Source organism: Lycorma delicatula, chromosome 4 (genome assembly GCF_047948215.1).
Source record: "Lycorma delicatula isolate Av1 chromosome 4, ASM4794821v1, whole genome shotgun sequence".
Classification (NCBI taxonomy): domain Eukaryota; kingdom Metazoa; phylum Arthropoda; class Insecta; order Hemiptera; family Fulgoridae; genus Lycorma; species Lycorma delicatula.
The window spans coordinates 151,485,837-151,507,636 of NC_134458.1; the positions used below are offsets into that span (position 1 = coordinate 151,485,837).

General features: G+C 30.4%; 1 protein-coding gene across 1 annotated transcript in view; it reads left to right on the forward strand.

The window, feature by feature from the left end:
* The first annotated feature begins 807 nt into the window (after nt 1–807).
* LOC142323961 (uncharacterized) overlaps nt 808–21,800 on the forward strand; it is an 884,711-nt gene continuing 863,718 nt past the window's right edge. Inside the window, exon 1 of the mRNA XM_075364382.1 lies at nt 808–1,065. Within this exon, the coding sequence (XP_075220497.1) occupies nt 1,028–1,065 (38 nt within the window). The 5' untranslated portion in view covers nt 808–1,027. The remainder of the gene's footprint in view (nt 1,066–21,800) is intronic.

The following is a 21,800-nucleotide window of genomic DNA, read 5'->3' on the forward strand; positions in this document are numbered from 1 at the left end:
TAGTATGTAAACGTAACTAGTACGTTTTTGAATAAAGGGCTATAATGAAAAAATGTATATGCTTTTAAGTCTTTGATTGTTTTTAAAAGGAGGAAAAACTAATGTTGATGAATAATTTTGAGTATTGCTTTGCTGAGAAAAAACTGTTACTATAAGATACATCATATAAATGTTCAAATAAATAAATATAAATTATATATGTGCGACTATATTTATCTATTTAAATTAGAGAATCACACCAATTTCTAATCATTAATTAACAGATTCGAAATGAACATACTTTTACTGCACGCGAAAGATTTATGAAAAAATCTTGTTTTTACTAGTAAAATATAAAATTTATACATTTATGGATTAGTTTTTAGGATAATCTAGAGATACGGGATGAAAGTCCTTATAAACGAGAATATTATATATGAATAAATATATCTTTACGTAAGTAGGTACCATATTGCTCTAATTTATTAGATAATTATTACAATCAGAATATGTTTATAGTAATATATATATATATATATATATATATATAAATTATGTACAACATATTATTTTTTTTAAAAGTAGCTAATTAAATTGTATGAAATAAATATTTATTTTTATGTATTTATTTATTTATTTGGCTTTATTCCCGGTTTGTGGAGGTCAAGGTTATGTGTGTATGTAGACAAGCACAGCAGCAGTTCCTCATCCCTACTTCTAATATGTATCTGATCGATGACTCGACAGGTTACGATGATAAACGAACGTAACCGAAGTGAACAGAGCGCGATCTGGTTGTTGCTATATTCGTGCAGTTCGGTACTCGTCTTTATTGTGTTGATGTCGGACTTGTGTTTTTAGTTGCGTTACGTACGTTGCCTGCCTCGGTCTGATCGTGTCGGTGTGGAAATGTAATAGATAAATGTAGTTTACTATTATTAATAAATATATTTATTATGTGTTTAGTGTATTTATATTTGTGCTGGATATAATTTTGTCGGTGTTTATTTCATTATTGTTGTTTTTATTACTGCTTCTAGTCTTCCTGATGTTAGGCGTTTTGAAACGTCGTTGGAAACCCAAAAGGTAATTAATTACAATTTTTTTATGCTATCTGGTAGTTGCTGTTGATTTGCGTAGAACTTTTTTATTATTTTATTATTTTTAATTAATTTTTATCTGTACGAACCTTTAATGTTTCACTTTTCTTAATTTAAATGTAATATATTTTCACAGTATATTTTCACGTTTTTATATCGGCTGGTTTTGGTACATTTTTTCTAGCACTGACGTGTTTGTTCATATTTTGTTATCTTTTTTCTGGGAAAGTAATGTTGGGTAATTATCTAAATTTTTTTAAATATTTAGTGTATTTAAATATCGCTAAATTGAAGTATTTTTTTGTTTATTGTGTTCGTATTCCGGTAAATTTCTGTACGATCTAGATCAAAAGTCAGTGAATTATTATGATTAAAAAGTTTAATTTTTATTGTGTTTCAGTGGAAAACAATTTTGCATAGATTTTTTCTTTTGCATATATTTTTACATTATTTTTTTTTATTAGTACTTTTTTAGTATGCTCCACTACTTTTTTCTTTGTTGTTTATCTTGTGTCCTAATATCTGTGTTCCTTTATTTAAGTATCTCTTATTTTAACTCTAGCATTATATTATGACTGTGCTGCAGCCTTGTTTTTAAAGCAGTTTACTTTACTTTTATAGTAATACAGATTAAAAGAAAACATTACGTACAAAGTTAAACAATCGATCAATTTTGGTTTAAATTTAAAAAAAAATTAAATTTTGGTTATACTGAAAATAGTAGCACGATTTGTAGAATAACCAACTCTTTTACTAAAAGTCTTAAGTTCGATTTGAGATTTATATAAAAATTTAATTCTAATATAGCATTAAGTTAGTATAGATTGTCAATTTTCTTTTGTAACAATATCTGAACTGTTGTTCTACCCTGAAACATCTTAATAAAACGCTAAGCTTGTCATCTTCATTAAATGTTTATTATACCTGTATATATATATATATATATATATCTTCCTCTCTGAAATATAATATCAACTCTCAGGGGGCTTCCTTCAAAAATTAGAACGAGTTTTCAAGATACAAATATGGGTTGTCACATTATTGATCGACGTTCATTAATATGATTCATGTAGACCAATATGTTTTTTATGAATATCCAATCTTTGTAAAAAAAAAAAAAAATAACAACACTCACTATAAAGTCAGATAATGGAACTGTTTTTCTATAACACAACTCAATACTTCGGCTTTCGTTGACATTTATAGTAAATTACCGAACCATTTCAAAGTTCATTCCGCCAGTATGTTTTATTTTCAGTAACGCTCTCTGAATCGACATTTATTTTCTAATTATTTTATTTACGTAATATCTTACTTTATTTATTTAATCTATTATTATTTTAGATTATTAATATTAATTTTAATCAGTTTAATTCTTTATTTGTAATTAATTTTGTGACGCTGTTCTATTCGAGTTTTTGACATAGTTTCCCTTGATTTATCCAGGTAAATCATGCAGCAGTTCCTCTTTTTATACCGCACACCTATTCGTTCCTGTTTTTTATTAAATTTAAAACTGTTTTTCTTTTCAATGAATTTTTTAGTTTTATAAATTTAAAGAAGTGTCCTGAGAATTTTAGTTCGTCTCCTTTTTCGTTAATGTTTTATTTTCCGTTACTGTAGTCTCATCATAATTTTATTATTATTTTTTTTAATATTGATTATTTTATTAAGAGCAATAAATCTTATGTGTAGCAGTATAAAATGTATTAAGTAGTGCAAATTATTCTTGTTATCTTTATAAAACCACGTATAATCTTAAAAATATTACAGGTTAGTATTGACAAAATAAATAAATTGAAGCGACGTTGCCTTTTTTATGTTGAACGATATATGAAACATATTCCACGATCATTATGTTATAAAATACCTACGGAAAATATACTTTATTATTTAATAAGGTTGTTAAAATCGGCATAAAAAAATATGTTCTAAAATATTTCCCCTATTGTACATTATTAGTTCGGAAACGTGTCATCTGATATTTTTTTTGCTTTATGTAAAATAATGGATACTAAATTTGTAAAATTTTAACGTAATTATATGTATGAATTGTCTTACTCTGTTAAATAATTTTTATAATAATTAAAAAAAATAAAATAAAATTATTATTTAAAATAAAGTTTTATACACTTGACTTGTTTGTTAAATCGAATATGTTGTTATATATTTTCATTGACTTCTAATATATCAGGTGAAGGCCGGCATTTAATGCACGTCCTTACTCGCGTGACACTGCAGTCTTTCGTTTTAAATTTCAGCCATGTCTATCGTCGCGTGGTCCGCTGTCCACTGTTGTTGGCATTCCTTACGTTTTACTCTGCATCGACTACCCCACCCGGTTTCTTACAACTGTTCTTCTGACATGTACTTATACTGTTTTATGTTATTATTCTTTTTAAATTGAATTATGAAATTTTGTAACATATAAATTTTGTTATTTTTTATATTATAGTATTTGTTGAATATAAAAATTAATTAAACTTTTTATCGGAGTAGTATTTTTAATAAGAACATTTTCCTATTGGCTTTTTTTAGGCCACTTTTTATTTAATTGCTTGTACTGTGCCAAACTATGTTTTAAAATCTTAAAATAACCTTAACTAAAAACATTTTATTAGTAACTGTTTTTAGTCAATTAGATCCCTTTTGTCATGTTTTCAGAAAGGTATTGTATTCTATAAATAAGAAATTGGTACTTACGTATAAACGCCACCGCAGCTACAGCTTTATTTAAAATCGAAAGTAGTCAATCGGATTTCGGTGGAAAATGGGCCGATATAGAGTTTAACATAAATAAATAAATATTTATTTTATAAATATAATTTAACCAAGCTTAACCTACGCTCGCTTCGCTCGCTAACCTTGACTAATTAACACCGTAATTTTTTGAGTATTTATTTAATAAATTCATTAATTATTGGAATTATTTATTATTTAGCGAGCAAAGCGAGCGTAGGTTAAGCATGGTTAAATTATATTTATAAAATAAATAAATATAAATAACCATTTATATTCTGTTTTGAATCTGTTTCGATCCATTTTTCACCGAAATCCGATTGACTACTTTGTTTTTAAATAAAGCTGTAGCTGCGGTTAAAAATACCTAAGTACCAAGAAATCTTTTTGGAATATTACCTGCATTCTTATAAAAATTCTCAGTAACGGTTTAACGATTTTTAATAAAATAAATATCTTTCTGTATATACGTGAGTTACGGGTTTTAATAACCTTTCTCGTCGTAAGCCGATTGTTTTCGTCGTACTCATCCTCCGAATCTGCCGACTGTAACATCAACTTTTCTCGTCATCCATCGGAATGCTTTTTACGGACCGCGAACCTTTTTTCAAAAAACTTAGTGAAAGAAGCCGTTCGAACATTGAAATGTTAGCGTTAACAGTCACCGATATCTATGACAAACGTGTCGAAACCAATTCGGATAACGCCCTGTATTGAATGCCTTTCTTTGTTAATTAAATGCCCGTTAACTTTTGACCAGTGACTCTGTTTTTCCCTTTCAGTTATATTTCATGTTATTAGTCATTTTCAGATAAAAAGGGTTATTAAAAAAAAAAAAATACTTATTGCTATTATTTAATAAATAATACCATGTTATAATTAATTTTTGATATTAATGTAGCAGGCAATCTATCGTTGTAGTTAGTTCTTCGATGGGGCCACTGAAACGCTATATTGCAATAAGAAAATAAATAAAATTATAAATACACTCAAAAAAACATAACCTATGCTTGCTAGAACTAATTACAGCGGTAGACTGCCAGCTACATTAATACCTAAACTTTTTTAGGATACAACAACTGATTATCCGATCATTGTTTGAGCCTGGAAATGTTGATCAAGTGGTCGGATGATTTCTACGTTATTAGTAATTGAAAAATTTCGATTGTTATATTTAAGAATGTGTTTTCTTAGTTAATAAGATTAATTATTGTAAATAAAAATAAACAGATCTAGACCTCTGTTAAACTAGATTTAATTATATAGCGACAACAGAATGACGTCCATTAACAGTTGCTGACGGATAATAATGAATTTTTTAGCATGTAAAAATGCCATAGCCGACCGGGACTCAACCTGGAACCTCTGATGAAAGGCAAAGACGCACTCGGCCACAGAGATCGATAGTAAGAACTCTGTTTAACAAACGTATAAAACAGACGTTAAGTCTGCGAAAAGGTCTCGTAACGTTTTCGTAACAATCTATCGGCCTATTCTAAATATCTATTCACTAATTTATTAAGACATACATGATTTTTTTTCCAAACGCAATTTTATTCCTTTTAAATAATATTGAGTGAAAAAAACTTGAATTTTCTGTATCCACGTATAATTAATGACTTAAACAGTTATTTCACTTTGTAAATTTATTTATATTTCCTTAGATGTATACAAATATATATGCATGCGCGTATATTTGTATAGATGTATATATATATATCGATGTGACACACACAATATATATATATATATAAGACAATACATGCTATAATATTATTTTTCTCTGATAATTAGAACCTAAACGTTTTTTTATTTTTTGACTTGTTCTAATCAAGAATTTTCAACTAGTTTCTTCATACAAAAAAAATCGTTCCTGGGAACGCTGAATTTCATCAAATTAAAATAGCTAAAGGAATAAATAATACATATTTTTCTTTGTTATTATTTTTTTTATATTTAATACATTTATAATTATTAGCATGTTCATAGATATCTAATTCAGGTGAAGTAAAAACTGAGCACTATAAAGAAATATAGTTTATATAAATTACACTCTTAATTATATAAAATGTATTATTTATTTTGTTAACGTCAGAAAAATAAATCCGCAAGGCAGTATACATTTAAATATTTGAGCATTTAAATTTTTTTAAATTCAAATAGCGTCTCCGTATTGAAACAACACAGAATTTTTATTTTCTTGTAAACGAAATCGTAACCCGAACCGTAACTTTCGAGGAGGGGGGCTGAAATGTAACGCACAGTTTCTCATAACTTGTAAATGAAAAAGAAAGCATAATCAAACGAAACAAATATGCCATAAAAATACATTTTATTTGCTATAAAATTTGTATTTTTCCACTCGGTCACACATTTTTCCCAACGTTAGACTAGTTTTCTCATTCCGTCGTTGAAGAATGCTGGTCCTTGATCCATCCGTGATGAAATGAGTACCAATTTTATTCCGAATACCCTCTTTATCCCTCTCTAATTGAGGAAAAAAGTGAAAATCACAGGGGGCCAAATCTAGTAAGTATGGAGGGTGTGGAATAGGTTCAGATTTTATCAACTTTATTAGAGCGTAGGCGATTGAACGAATATGTGTGACCGGGCAATATCGTGTTCCAGAAGTATCGACTTTAAGGATTATCGTACACGACACCCGTGATTAGATGACGCCGTGTCATCTTCAAAGATTTTATAATACCAATGATCGCAAAGAATTTACAATCGACCAGGCTTTCAGGTAGTCACGTACACGTATTTGGATTCAAAGAATACTTCGAAGAAATTTTTTTCTTACATAGGGTGTTTTTTTTTTATTTTTTTGAATGCGGCATATTGTAGTGCCGGTATTCCACGATCTCCCGTTTTTCTTCTGGGTCGTAATTATGCATCCAAGTTTCGCCTCGCGTCACAATACTGAAAAGAAAGTCATCTCCCTTGTCACGATAACGTTTCAAAACTGTAGATGTATTGAAATAGCAGGCGTATTCGTCTTCATAACAATGGGGCGACTCACAGAAAATGAGAGGATTTGGGTCGAAAGGGTTTCGGATTGATAGTAGTTGGGGAATGAAACTAAAAGAGGGCCGCACCTATAGCTTTGTGCTCATTTTGTTCTCCCGTTTCTTTCCAGTCTGCGTTACATTTCACCCGTATATACGTACCAAATTTTTATTCCTAATGCAAAATTAAAATTCTTGTAAAAGATAATAAAAGGATTTTTTTCATACAATAGTTTTATATATTCTAAACATAAAAATCTAGTAATTCGTATCCGTAATAAAAGTGACGATTGTTTTGCGTTAAAAAAATAATTTATTTTATTATTTGTCTTGCAGGTCGTTTCTCTCAGGTAAGGTGTAATGATGAGTTATCGAAATTTTTCGATATATGGTCGCGTATTCGTCAGGGCTCTGTTGTAGGCTGTGCGCTATATTCAACATTCACTGCGGACCTTCCAACCCTGGAAGGTTGCATCTTCACCACATTTCCGATGACACTGCTGTCCTTGCAGTTAACTAAGACCGTGAACTAGCTTCGCGGGAGCTGCAAACTGTATTGAACCTTGTCTGCGCGTGGCAAAAAAAAAAATGGAGAATAAAAGTTAATCAGGATAAATCGAAGCGCGTCACATTCGCCATGAAAAGGAGTGACTGTCCCAGTGTGAACATGGATGGTGTCTTGATCCCACAAACAGAGAGCGTGCGGTACCGGACTTCACTTACATCGGCGTTTGACCTGGAAATGTCACGTGAGGATGAAAAGAAAACAACTGAACGCGAAGTGTAGGGAACTGCGGAGAAAATCACATCTCTCGTTTTCCAGTAAAGTTCTGATTTACAAAGTTATCCTACGACCGATGTGAACTTACGGCGTGAAGTTGTGGGGGAACAGTAATTAATAGTAAACCCACCGGGTTGGTTTAGCGGTGAACGCGTCTTCCAAAATCAGCTGATTTGGAAGTCGAGAGTTCCAGCTTTCAAGTCCTAGTAAAGGCAGTTACTTTTATACAAATATGAATACTACATCGTGGATATCGGTATTCTTTGGTGGTTGGGTTTCAATTAACCACACATCTCAGGAACGGTCGAACTGAGACTGTACAAGACTACACTTCATTTACACTCGTACATATCATCCTCTGAAATAACTGAAAGGCTAAATAGGAAAAAGAAATAAAAAATAATTAATAGTAACGTAGATATCATACAATACTTCTAAAACAAGGTAACGAGAACAATTGCAGCGGAGCCATGGTTCACACGGAATGAGATTCACGAATATCTGGAGCTTCCGACGGTTCGTGAGGTTGTAAGACAGCACAGTGTTAAATACCAACAACGTTTAAAAAATCAGGTCAACCACTTAGCCAACAATCTGCTTGATAACAGTGGGGATGTCCGAAGGTTGAAACGTCTCCATGTGCTTGACTTACGGGCTACTGAATGACAGTTTGCAGTTGCTATCGCCAAACCTAGTGATATTATTTTTGTTTACTTTAATTTTTATTTATTTATTATTATTTTTATTTTTTTGTTTAAAAGTTGTTTTGTTCTTTGTTCGACTAGTTATCGCTTGATTATTTATTTTTTTAAATTTTTTTTTATTGACTATTTGTTTGTTTATTGGTTTTTATTTGTTAATTGTTTGTTTTATGTGCTGCGAAGTGTTGGCAGGTATTTTTTTTTACTAATGTACTTTAAGATTACTGTTTACTGATAACTATTGTTATAGATTGACTTATAATACTTAATCTGATGACTTATAAATGGTAGTTCCTTAAGAACCCCCTATCAGGTGCTTATTATCAAATGATTTACTTGTGGTTCCACATAAGGAGCCGACTGTAATTATACTAATTGTGGAAAAAAAAAATATTATTCATGTTGCATTTATGTATTTATTAAAAAAAAAAAACAAAATTGCTATCAAAACGAAATCACGAGAAGTCACAAAACACCCAAATCGTACTAAAACACCAGAAAGGTAGTACGATTTAAAAAAAAAAAATTGCAAACGGACAAAAAAAATTGTAGTAAAGTTCTGCCTAGAATAATTTTTTTTGCTCGTACAAATAAATTTATAATAATGAATGTTTTTTTATTTATTTTTCCATCAAACTATTTCATTAGTTTGATACAATTACCATTTTTTCTCCTTTTTAAAAAATCTTTTTACATCCCATACATTCAATATCTTTTTTTTAATTCTACATGATAATTTATTACCATTACAGTATTGAAATTTTGTTTTTATTTTTGTAATTTTATCTGATAAAAATCTTTTTTCGTTGAAAAAATCATTATCTTTATTATTGAAATGTTCTAATTTAGAATAATATAGTGTTGATTATATAGTGGATTGCGTAATATTATTGCAATATTAATTCCATGAATTATTATTATAATTTACAGTATATTTCATATCTATTTAATCAGCATTTTGTAATTATTGTTTAATCTGTAATAGAAGTATAATTATTATTATTATTTATTTTTAAATATATTTATTATGTGTTTGTAATAACGTGTGTAATCCACGTATGTAACTAAACAATTTTTTTGTTTTATCTTTGTTGATTTTAGATTTTTTCAAAATTTTTATTAAAATTAATTTTTTTCAGGTTACCCTTTCCGAATTGAATTGATTTTGATGTGTTTTTTTTGTAGAGGAAATTTTTATTTTTATTTAGTAGAAATTCATCTTGTAATTTTCGTTTTTTTTTTTCAAAAAATAAATAATTTAAAAAATGGAAAATTATGCATGAAAAATTACATTCTTCATCGTTTTTAAGTTACTTTTTATTTCTTTTAGACGAAATCATTCCTTATTAATGGATTGATTAGTACAATCTTTTTTCTTTTTCAAATTCTTCGTATTTTTATACAGTATTTCCTTCCTCTCAATTACTTTCTAGTAATTAGGGCCAGAATGAAATTGCATCCAAAATATGTTTGATGTAATTTTACATCTAAAATTTATTGGATCGGGGTTGAAAATACATCTGTATTTTTATGATATAATTAAAATAAATTAGGTTTAAAAAATTGACCCTGAGATTATAGAGACTTATCTCATGCACTGTAGTAATCTTTTTTTTCTTTTTCCGTTGCATTATTATTATTATTCTTTTATGATGAAATTTTTTTCGTTTCCGATTAATACAAGCTAACCGATTTATGTATATTTTAAATAAAGATAAAATAATTTTTAAAAAATGAAGTAAAATTCAAGTTAAGGGTTAATGAAATTCTGATAGTTGTTTTCTTTTTTTTACTTTGATGGAGTCTTTAAGAGTCGAAATTTATGCTACATTGAAAAAGTATAATTTTTTAGTTTTTGGTGCAGATTTTACTTTTTACCCACGACGGAACGGAGACGATATATGCATTTGGGGTAAAAGGTTGTGTGCGTGTGTATGTGTACGTTACCATTTTCCTCAAAAACTACTGGACCGATTTCGATGCGGTTTTTTTCTTTACGTAGGTATCACTTTAGAGCAGGTTCTTAAACATGTTTTGTACAGTTATAGGCCACCAGTAGGCGCTGAACGTAGACGGTATATGGGTTTGTAGTAAGAGGTTGTGTGTGTATGTGTTTGTGTGTATTACCATTTTATTCAAAAACTACTGGAGCGATTTCGACGCGGTTTTTTGCATTTCCTTACATAGGTATCGCTTCAGAGCAGGATCTTAGACATGTTTTACGGTTACAGGCCATTAGGAAGCGCTGCAGTAGATGTGTTTCTCTAAAACGGCCGGGTTTTTATGGGTTTTAGGCCGTAATGGGTGATAGCTACCCATTACGTAGCTATCACAGAGCAGGTCTTAGATTAGTTTTACGGTTATTAGCCGCCAGTGGGTGCTGCAGTAGATATGTTTCTTCAAAACGGCTTTGTGGGTTTTTAAACATTTTTAATTTTATCACTTGTTTAATATTATCAACCTGTTACTAACAGAAAATGAGGAGTAGTTATTTAACTTAAACATGTACCCGTAGAGAGCAATACAAACGCAACTGGCTATCATTCCCGGATTACGCAGTGGCATAGTAGGTCATAACATTACTTCTTTATTACAAATAGTGAATTTATTGTAATATTTCCCACGTTTTTATTTATTACTTTATTTTACAATTTTTTCATACTTTTTATCCATCATTTATTGCAATCTACAGTGGGACGCCAATTTTTTGAATGTCCAATTATTCGGTCTACTTACATACATAAGGAATTTTGAAAAAAATTAACATTATTTAAAAAAAATTTGAAATGTTATTCAAATAATAAAACTTTGTTTCAAAATGAGTTTATTTTTATCGATTTTTTAATTTACTGGGTTTTTTGATTGGCCTTTTTTTTATTGGTTTAGCCAAAATAATACGTTAATCTTTACGCCCGTGTTAAACTAATTATAAAATTAACTTGAAAAGATAATGGACTATAAATACATTAATTGATCAAACATGAATTACGATGTAATTACTCGCAACCAGGGCCATGAGACGAAAAATCTCATGAATGTTTGGCTAACCTTATGTACAGGTTGGAATGAAAAAATAACGTGATTGTTCGCAGATTCTTTCTTTAAAATAGTTTCGAAACGAAGATCCAAATTAAAGCAATTAGGGATTGCAGATTATTTAAAAAAGAATAGCGTTTTTAAAGGTATTTTTTTGTTATCGATTGTCACCAAGTTTTATTTTATTAAACGTACTGTAATTTTTTGGTTTTTGAGCCGATATTTTTTGAATGATAGTTTTTGTAATACATAGTAATCTACCTCGACTTCCCTTCAGTAAGGTTTTTAATTTACATGTTTTATAAAACAGTAGAGTTTAAGCTTCTTTAAGATAATTTTTGAATCTGATTCTTTTATTAGGAAATTTCTGCTCATTGGATTTTTCGTAATATATTACTGTACTGTATATTTTAATTACATTGTACGTACATTTTGAGTATCTTTTTAATTATACTGAAATGTATTAATCTGTTTTATATTTTCGTCTTTTGATTTAGTGTAACACTCTTTAAACATTATAATCATAGAATTAGCTTAGGTTTGCAAAGATCAATCCGTATAATCGTTACTTTTTTTGAGTTAATGACGTCCCTTAAGATATTCTTATTCATAATAATTTCGGCTTATTTATAATCTACCATAACTTTATACCCAAAAACGATATTGCCAGTTAATTATTTTCATTTTATGATATGAGGTGGTGGCAAAATTCTAGTCAAGTGTTAAATCAGAAGAAACTCAATTAATACGGTTATAACTTACACTCTCAGCTGACTTAACTTTCGTTTCCAAATTGTTAATATATTTTCGCAGTTTATTTGAACATATGTTTATTTAAAAAAACTGTGCGTATGTATTAAATTTCACTGTTGAAATGTCGACTAATTTACATGTTAGTCATTTACGACGTAATTACGAATTAATTTTTTATTTACTATTATTATTATTATTTCGTTTTGTTTTGCAAATTCCACGGTTGTTATAAAAATTCTAACGGTGTAGCATTTTATGCGAAATTAATGCAGTCCAAAAAAAACTAGCTAGTCAATCAAGTTTTCACGATTTATTATATATATATTTAAAGATATTATTATTATTAATATATAAAAGGGCAATTTAAATAAGAATAAAACCGGTTTCTAATATTCATTAGGGTACGATATTCATTTTTTAAGCTTAGTATTTTTTATGAGTTTTTTATACGTATATATATATATATATATATATATATATATATATATATTTGTGTGTGTATGTGGATGGAGAGAAAGAGATTATGTGTTAATAAATTGCTGTAATTTTAAACCAGAAGTATAATTATCGCCTACATTTTCCTTCGTGCAAGTTGACTTATATCACAATATTATTCTGTTTTATTCTATGTTAAAATTAGTTATAATTTTTTGTTTTTAAGTTTTGAACAAATTGTTAACAATAATTTTATTATTATTACTATATTTATCCCTCCCCCCAAAGAGATCTAGTTTTTTTAAATCTAAAAACAGTCTTTTAAATTTAATATATTTACTTTTAAAAGGTATTATTATTATTAAACTGTTTTAAACCACATTTTAAAATTAATTATAAGTTTATTTTAATTTTAAAATTAATTAATCTTATTAAGAATAATACAGTTAAATCGCCCTATATCGAACCTCCTTAATCCGAATAACTCCTTAAACCCAATATTTACTTTGTCCGCGTGAAAAATCCTTTTTAAATCGAATTAAATCACCCCTTTATTCGAAAATTTCAAGAACTTGTTATACATATTATTTCTTTGATGAAAACGTTTAAAAAAAAAACGTTTCAATAAAGAATTTACATACTGTACACGATTTCCAAAGAAGCACAGATAGCAGTAAATTTACTTTAATAATGTATAGCGATCGTTAATGTGGACTGTGAATTTTATCCGGCATTGCACGCCTAATGTTAATCAACTTCCGACTTGTTTATTTCCATTGTCGGTCGCCGAAGTAGTCGAAACTCTCTAAAGAAAAGAAGTAGTGAGTGAAATTATAGCAGCTATTGCAGGAAAAGGTGTATAACTATGTTACAGGCTGTACGTTTCGCTGACAAAGCGTGGAGGAATGTCTACCCAGAAACAGTTGTTAATTGCGCTTCAACTTGCGGATCCGGAAAAAATCAAGATGAATTTGTACACCCTTTCTCAATTTCAGAAGAAGAATGGAGTGTAATTTGTAAAAGCTATAACATTAGTATGGACGAAATTTTCTTTGACTTGTAAGCACATTTTGATGATGATATTGCAGTTAGTGTCACTCCTACCGATGATAATATCATCGCGTCTGTGTCACATTAAACAATTGATAAGGTTTCCGATGAAGAAGACGTAACTGAACAAGTAGAAATTACAATTACATCAAAAGACACGAAATCGGCAATAAATAATCTTCGAAAATTCTTCGCATGTTCAAGCGAAGTATAAGATGATGTATTTAGTGTCTTAGTGAAGATTTAAAATGCCCTTGATTTATAAATCTGCCAGAAGAAAACTCAAAAAAAAAAGAAGAATTATACACTTTCTTCCGGAAATAATTAAAGATATTGGTACTGTATTTCATTTTTACATAATAATATACACGTTTTCTATTTTCTAACGTAATTTAGTACAGCAGTACATTATTATAGATTAACATAAATTCTTATTAAATTATGAAAACTTTCTGTACAATTTTTTAGTTTCGTTATTTTACCTCTTTAAATAGAAAACTCCCAAAATCGAAAAAAATATTGGTCCCTTGATATTCGAATTAAAGAGGATTGACTGTAGTTGTTTGGTAAAATAAATGTACGAATATAAAGACTAAAGCGGTAGTAGTCAAAACAATAGAGGAAAGAGGGTTTTTGTTTGTTCAGGATAAACAAAAAAACTACCCGATCAATCGCAACCAGAGTTTTACCCGTGTTTCTTGGCATAACTGAGAACGTTTTCAGATATAGTTCATCTCAAAAAATATCGAAAAAAGTATATATATATATATATAGTAGTACTGAAAATTTGCTGGTTGAGGTACAAAATTTAATGAATTGAATTAATAAACTGTGAACTGAGAGTGTCTATCAATTTGTGAGCTGGGTTTGAACAGAATGATTTGAATCAATCGAATGAACAATATTACAAAAATAATAGAATTAAATTTACGTTAAATAAAGTAATATTAAATAAATTTCTGTTGAACAATAACGAGGTTCTCGTGTTAACTGCGTGTGAGACTAGAGTGATGAGGTATGCGAGCACTTCAGGGGAGGCTAGACCAATTATCTCCATCAATTTGTAACAAAAGGGGTGCCCCTGGGGCGCTGTTTTGAGAGGTGCAATGGGGTGCTCTTATAATATTTCTGTTAACTCGTTCGATTTTCAAAATTAAAATGGGGTATTTGTTAGTAGGTTGAAGGCTAACTTTTGCACGCATCAGGTATACTTTCGATCTAACAGATGACGGTTATTCGATATGTATATATGTAAAGTTTGTTATCGCATCGCGCGAGAACCAACCCACTGATTATTTTCAAATTTACAGGATACATTCGTGTTATCCCAGGGGAGGTTTTAACCATCGACCGAGACCCTAGCTCCCTTGAAGATTAATAAGATATTAAAATATTCATTATTTCTTCGGCCCTAAGAAGGGTGAAGTTGTAAATTAAATATATTAATCGGGGAAAAAATAGATTATTTCTTTTACTTCATTATGTTTCTACCACCATGGCAAAGAAATAAGTTATGAATTTTTTGTCGTCGTTATTTTTTCGTCGTGTGTACTTTAGTTACCATAGTTGCTACTGTTCTGTCTTTACTAAGATTTGAACCTTAGAACGCTCGACTTCGTAGTCAGCTGATTTGCGATGACGAGTTGACCACTAGATCAGCCCGGTGGGCTATTGGGTTTTCAATTTTACTGGGTTTCAATTAACCACACATCTCAGAAATGGTCGACTTGAGACTGTACAAGACTACACTTCACTTACACTCATACGTATCATCCTTTGTGGTACAGTCAATTTGTATTTTATTTGAAAATCCTTACCTACCGTTTGATGTTTTTTCCATATGTTAGGGGTGATGAGGGAAGCTTAACTCCATATTTTTAACATCCCTCCTCCCATAAAGTTTTGAAAAACTCAAAAATGTTTTGAAATGCGTTTTTCTCTGAATCTATGCATTTTAGAGAAAAGTTTTTCAAACAAAAAATGTAGAGTACATTCTCCTCTACAATTAATGTCTCTGAAGTTATGCCGTATAATTTGAAATTGAAATACTATATGGCGCTGGAGTTGTATTAAACGTGTTTTTTCGGTTTTTTCACTGGAAAAAATAGTTTTTCGTCTGTACTGCATTTGGAAAAGTTGTTAATCTCAAAAAAACAGACATCTTTTATTTAAACAATTTTCTTGTACGACTTACCGTTTCGGAGCTGTAGCTTGTGAAAGTGTGAAAATGTTGTGAATTGGGCACGTGTTCGAAACCGGTCTACTCGTTAAAACGTTTTTTACAACTTCAGCGCCACCTAGTATTTCAATTTCAAATTATACGGCATAACTTTAATGTAGAGGAGAATGTCCTCTACATTTTTTGTTTGAAAAACTTTTCTCTAAAATGCGTAGATTCAGAGAAAATCGCATTTCAAAAACGTTTTGAGTTTTTCAAAAAATCTACGGGAGGGGGATGTTAAAAATCTGGAGTTAAGCTTCCCTCATCACCCCTAACGCATGGACAAAAGATCAATCGGTAGGTAAGGATTTTCAAATACAGCCTATTTTGATGACAAATTACCTGTACTATTGAAGTAAAGTAATACCTGACGGTGATTCCAGGAGGTAAAAAAAAATAGTTAGTACTGTTCTACCTTTTATAATTTATTCTCTTCAAAGCCTGAATACTATAATTATTGTTTATCAGTATTCTAACTACCATGAGGATAACGTACAGTGCGGGGGTCAAGAGGGGGGAGCCCTCTGGGAAGATGACAGTGGCGACGGAAGCAAGCTCTGCGGGTTTCCAGGGCGCCGGTCCCCCTGGAAAACTGGTAATGGCAAGCGAAGCAGGCTCTGGGGCCATGGGGTACGGCTGTCTCCGTTGCCCCCGAAGAGCCCCTGAGTTGGCTCCGGAATTTGAGCCCCGAAGGTTCAGGTTCTTAATAGACGGGCGGCTAGTATATATTATACAAAAATGATAATGGTCGTAATAATATTTTAACTTATATACTTTCGTTTATTTTTATGAATGTACTATCTACTAAAAAGAATAACCACTGAAAAATAACAATATCTACGTCTATCAAACCGGACATCAGAATTGTTTTCGTGTAATTGGGCACAATATTTAAGATTTGTAAGAAAGAAAGCCTTTTTATCATTCCGTTATCCTTTTATATATATATATATATATATATATATATATATATATATATATATATATATATATATATATATATAAATTCCGTTACCATTTAAAACATCTTGACAATAATTTATTTTAAATATTCTTATCAACAAATACAATATTTACTCTTTTGATGAGTTTTAAAATAATACTAATAAAACAATGAAAAAAGAGCAAACTTCTGAATTTTCTGCGTCCCGTGTACATTTATGAACGGGATTTATCCTGTTCTTTTTCACATAAACATATGGTCAAATAATTTTCAATAATACCTTCTGAATTGTGAATTATTTTATAGTTATTTTTTTGTATTTACCAAAAAGTTATTTCACGTATATTCTACCTTAATATTATTTCATCTGTTTATATTATAGATAATAAAAATGGACTTAAATTCATCTAATAATAACCTGTGTATTTTGTTATGCTGATCTGATCAAGATTTTATCACTATTACCCTCGCAGTATCAGAATTAAAGATTTATTTATTTAGTACGTAACTGTTCGTAAAAGTGTTATTTTAACTTTAGCCGTGATAGGTAAAATTATTGTTGTGATTTATGTTTTTATTTTGTTAATTTTCATCGCTGATTCGTGTGGATTACATGTTACTTCTTAATGATCGTCGTTACTGTTAATGGAGCGAACTATGGCGTCTCGCACTAATTCCTTCAAACATCCCGACTCTCAGCAACCCTCCTTCATTTACTCACTCCCATCGTCCTGAAATTTTCCTCCACATTTTCCAGTCACCACTCTCTCGGTCTTCTTCTACTTCTATCCGGTTTTAATTTTTGTGTTCCTAAATCTGCTTTGTAAGTCTGCTTACTATCTGTTTTGGTACCGAATTCCTGTCCAGCTCGTAGGCATAGAAACGAATTCTGTAATCTTTATAATTAAGGTGCAAAGGGGTTAGGTTTATTGTACCCTATAACAGTGGATGGCATTTTTTTTACGTTCACTGTGGTGGTGCTCAAGGCATTGTCATCTCCTACTCCTTGAGACAGTTTCTGACCGTTCAAACAGATTGCTAAAGTAAGGGTACGATCCCTAGCCCCTCAACAAAAATCTGTTATCCGAACCAGTATCCCGCTAGAGTCTGATGCCCGATCTTCCGCTTGTTTGTTTGGCCTAGTAAGCATCTCGCTCAGGTTAAAAGTAGGAACTGGTGAGAAAGGCCATGGAACCCTTAGATTTTAGGAACCGTTTGTAAAGGATATTTATAAATTAGTTTTACAAAAGTAACATGTAATAATGAAAAAAGTAAATAATTTACAGAAATGCTCGATACAACACTGACTCCAGTATATATTCAAGTTTAATTTTCAAATATTCATTACGGCTACGTTTTGTAAGAAAGCAAATGTCCTATCTGTAATCAATTCCCTACCAAATAATATGAAGCAGGTCTTCATTTGCGCGTGCCACCTTGTGAGAACGTCGGGTACTAACAGTGTTAGGCGGGAATAAAACTTGAAGATATATTGTATTCAGTGATGTATCAAACAATTCCGTAAGTTATTTACTTTTTCATTATTAAAGATCTTTTATATAATTAATGTAAAAATACCTGTTGTGAAATATATATATATATATATGTCGGAGAATAAAGTACAGTGGAGTATCTTCCGACAAAACGATGAGAATATTCTTTAGAATATCTGTATTTTTAGTAGTTTTAAGAAATGTACTATTACTTGTAATATTTTGTAAAATAAGGTTTAAATTGTTTTATTGCGGTAGGCTTAGGCCTAGGTAGGCACATGGTTGTCAACGTAGTCGGGATCCCAGGACGATAGGGGTATCATAAAATTAATAAGGAAAAGGAAATATGCAGTAGGTATATTATTTGAGAATATGGAGAAAGGGTAGTCTTGCTTTGGAACCCAGATCGTACAGACGTCCTGGTGATCGCGAATTCGTTATTTCCCTGAGCCTCGGTCTATCGCAGGTTGTTTTAATATTGTTTGAATTCTAAATTGAATTAATCTTATATTATAATTCGTGTACTACTGAGTTATTGATAAGTGATGATTATCATTTGTGATTGTTTCATTGTACGAGTTATCTACTCATTTTTATTAATTGAACTTTATTATAATCTTATATATTCTCCACTTGTAATAATAAAAATGAGTGAAACACAAAACGTTGAATCCCTGACAAATCTCCTTGCCTCTCCGACATATATATATATATTAATCTATATTTATTAAAAAATACTTATATATTCTCGTTTAAACTGACCAAAATTAAGTTAATTATGTAATACATAGATTCTATTATGATTATTATTACAGCATAATAACAAAATAAATCGGTTGATCCGGTTGGATCAGTCGTTGTTTCCGAAGAAATAAATATTTTAGTCATGAATAAATCCGTGAGATTTTGTTTTTATCCTAAATAAAATTTACTTTCTATTGTATCCTCAATGCTTTATGACTTGTTTTTGTAATAAATAAGGATGTAAGCTGCTCTCAGTTTTCGCATCTCTTGTGCTTTTGTAAAACACAACATACGAACATACGTACTTTGCATAACTTTTACATTTTTTTTTTATAGGATTTTAACAAATTTATTGTATCGCAAATTATTTTAGGTGAAGAAGCACCTATGTTTTTTCTTTATCCGTATAGTTTATTTTTCTCTGGTTTAATTAGCCATGAAATATGCCTAAATGTTTCATCAATTACTAACTGCTACGTTATGTTTCTAAAAAGAAACGAATTGACTACTACATTTAACTCTTTACTACTACTCTTCAGTGCTGCCTACGCTTTGTATGGCTGCTGTTAAAATAAGATATTTTCTAATAATTTTTTTTTACGTACATTTTGGACATCATATTTTATTTGTTTATTATTTTTATCCTATAAAATAATAATAATAATTCCTTATTAGTTGAAATTTGATTGTAATTTATAAGTAGAAAATAATTAGAAAGCTATTACAATAAAATAAACAGATGTAGTTGTAATAATGATTATTATAATACAAGTAGACGTAGAATATTGTAGTTAGGAAATTTAATAAAATATTTCTCGTTATTGAGAACACACAGAGGTACTGTTAAATTACACATCTGCAAATATTTTGGAACGAGTCCATTCGGCTGTAGAACTCGCATACGCGTAGAATTAATTCATACATTGACCCATCAGCAGTTTCGTTTCTATACTTTAGCTATAACTCGTGTAGCCTTCAGAATGTCGCATAGTTTTTATTTATTATTAAACCTTACCTTAATTTTTCTAAAAATTATACATTTTTCTTTATTAACTAATTTATTAACCAATACATTCTCAGTCTTTTAGTTGTCAAGATCAATCATTTTTCATAGCATTACATTTCATTTAAATCGGAAGTAAATTTAGCTGTCGGTCTGTACGTATAACGCAGTAACAGCTGTGAATCGATATTACGTCAGTTATCAAACAACCACGCCTACCAGCCATCGATTGATATTGGATTGAATCGGACCTCATCTGAAACTAATCCCCTTCACTATATTCATATTTTATTAAAATGTATATATTTTAATTAAAATTAATTGAATATTAATAAGTCATCTCGTTACAAGACACGAACTTTTTTTATCAGTTATTAAATAACCATGTCTATTACGGTAACATGTGATTGATATGATTCGTTTTATACTCGTACGTATCTGGTTTTTTTTATTGTATTATTTTTACGCTATAAACTAAATGCCCTGTTTTTTTAACTAAACGTTAAGTAAAAAATTTGCAGTGTTTTATTTAATTTCTCGGTTAAAGACTGGACACCCAGTATAAAAAAAATAAGCAATGTAGAAACTAAATGACGCTATTACCGTCGCTGCTACTATTAGTAGTGTATGTTACTACTATTGTTTGTTTTTGTTGGTGATAATCTGTTCATGCTTTTCTAAATTACTTTATTTTTTCTATGAAAGGAACAAATAAAGGATAAATTAAAAATTAAATTAAAGGAAAAATAAAGGAAAGGATAAATAAATTACTTTATTTGTTCCTATAGTGGAAGCTTATGTGCGTTCTGGATCCTTTCAACAAACGGGACAAAATTCGATGAAAAATTTCCGAATGCCAGGTAACTCGGCAAAGAGTAGTATACACAGTTTTTATTAAAAAAAGGCTTACGACGAGTTGGTATAAAACGCAAAACGAAATAGGCGACCTTCGTTAGAACTTGAAAGTGGTCAGAGTAGACGTAAGTTATCGCAGCAAAGCGGTATAAAATACAATCTTGCTGTAAGATTTTTCATCACTTAAATTTGAAACCGTATTGTGTAACAGCTGTGCAACAACTTAAGACAAGAGATAAACCGAAATTTCTCATTTATTCCGTCTGACTTCTCAAAATCATTATCGATAGGCGGATAAACCCGATGCTGTATTTCATGCCAGACGAGGCACGGTTTTATTTAATTTTATTTTTTTTATCCTCCGTGACCACCGTTATTACTTCAGAGGTTGAGATGAATTACAATTTTTTTAGCGTGTGAAAATGCCATGCCTGATCGGGATTCGAGCCCGGGACCTCCGAATGAATGGCCGAGACGCTATCCCTCGCGCTACGGAGGCATATTAATTCGCACAGCGTATTGGATGACAGAAAATTCTCATCGGATGTTGGAGCGTCTACATGTGATGAGAAAATTAGTTTGTGGTGTGCTTTTCTGATTGGAGGCCAATCATTTTTGACTTTACTGTCAATACGGAAATGTACCGTACAACTTTTGATGAGTTCTATGCTCAGCTAACAGATCGTGAAAAAGAATACGGCTTCTTCAAACAAAAGAGAGCAGCAACATATCACACGTCAAACGATTCACTAGAACGCGTTCATACGGCTTTTGTAGAAAAACAAACTGGCAGCAGAGGGCGGTTACCTCCGCGTTTCCATTTTTCTATGTAATTGCGATATTTCCTTCGAGTTATTTAATGGATAGAGTTTATGAATCAAATTTTCAACCTGTCGATGAACTAAAGGCGAACATTCAACAAGAGACAGACGGCGTTGAGAACAACCTTTCGGGTCGGC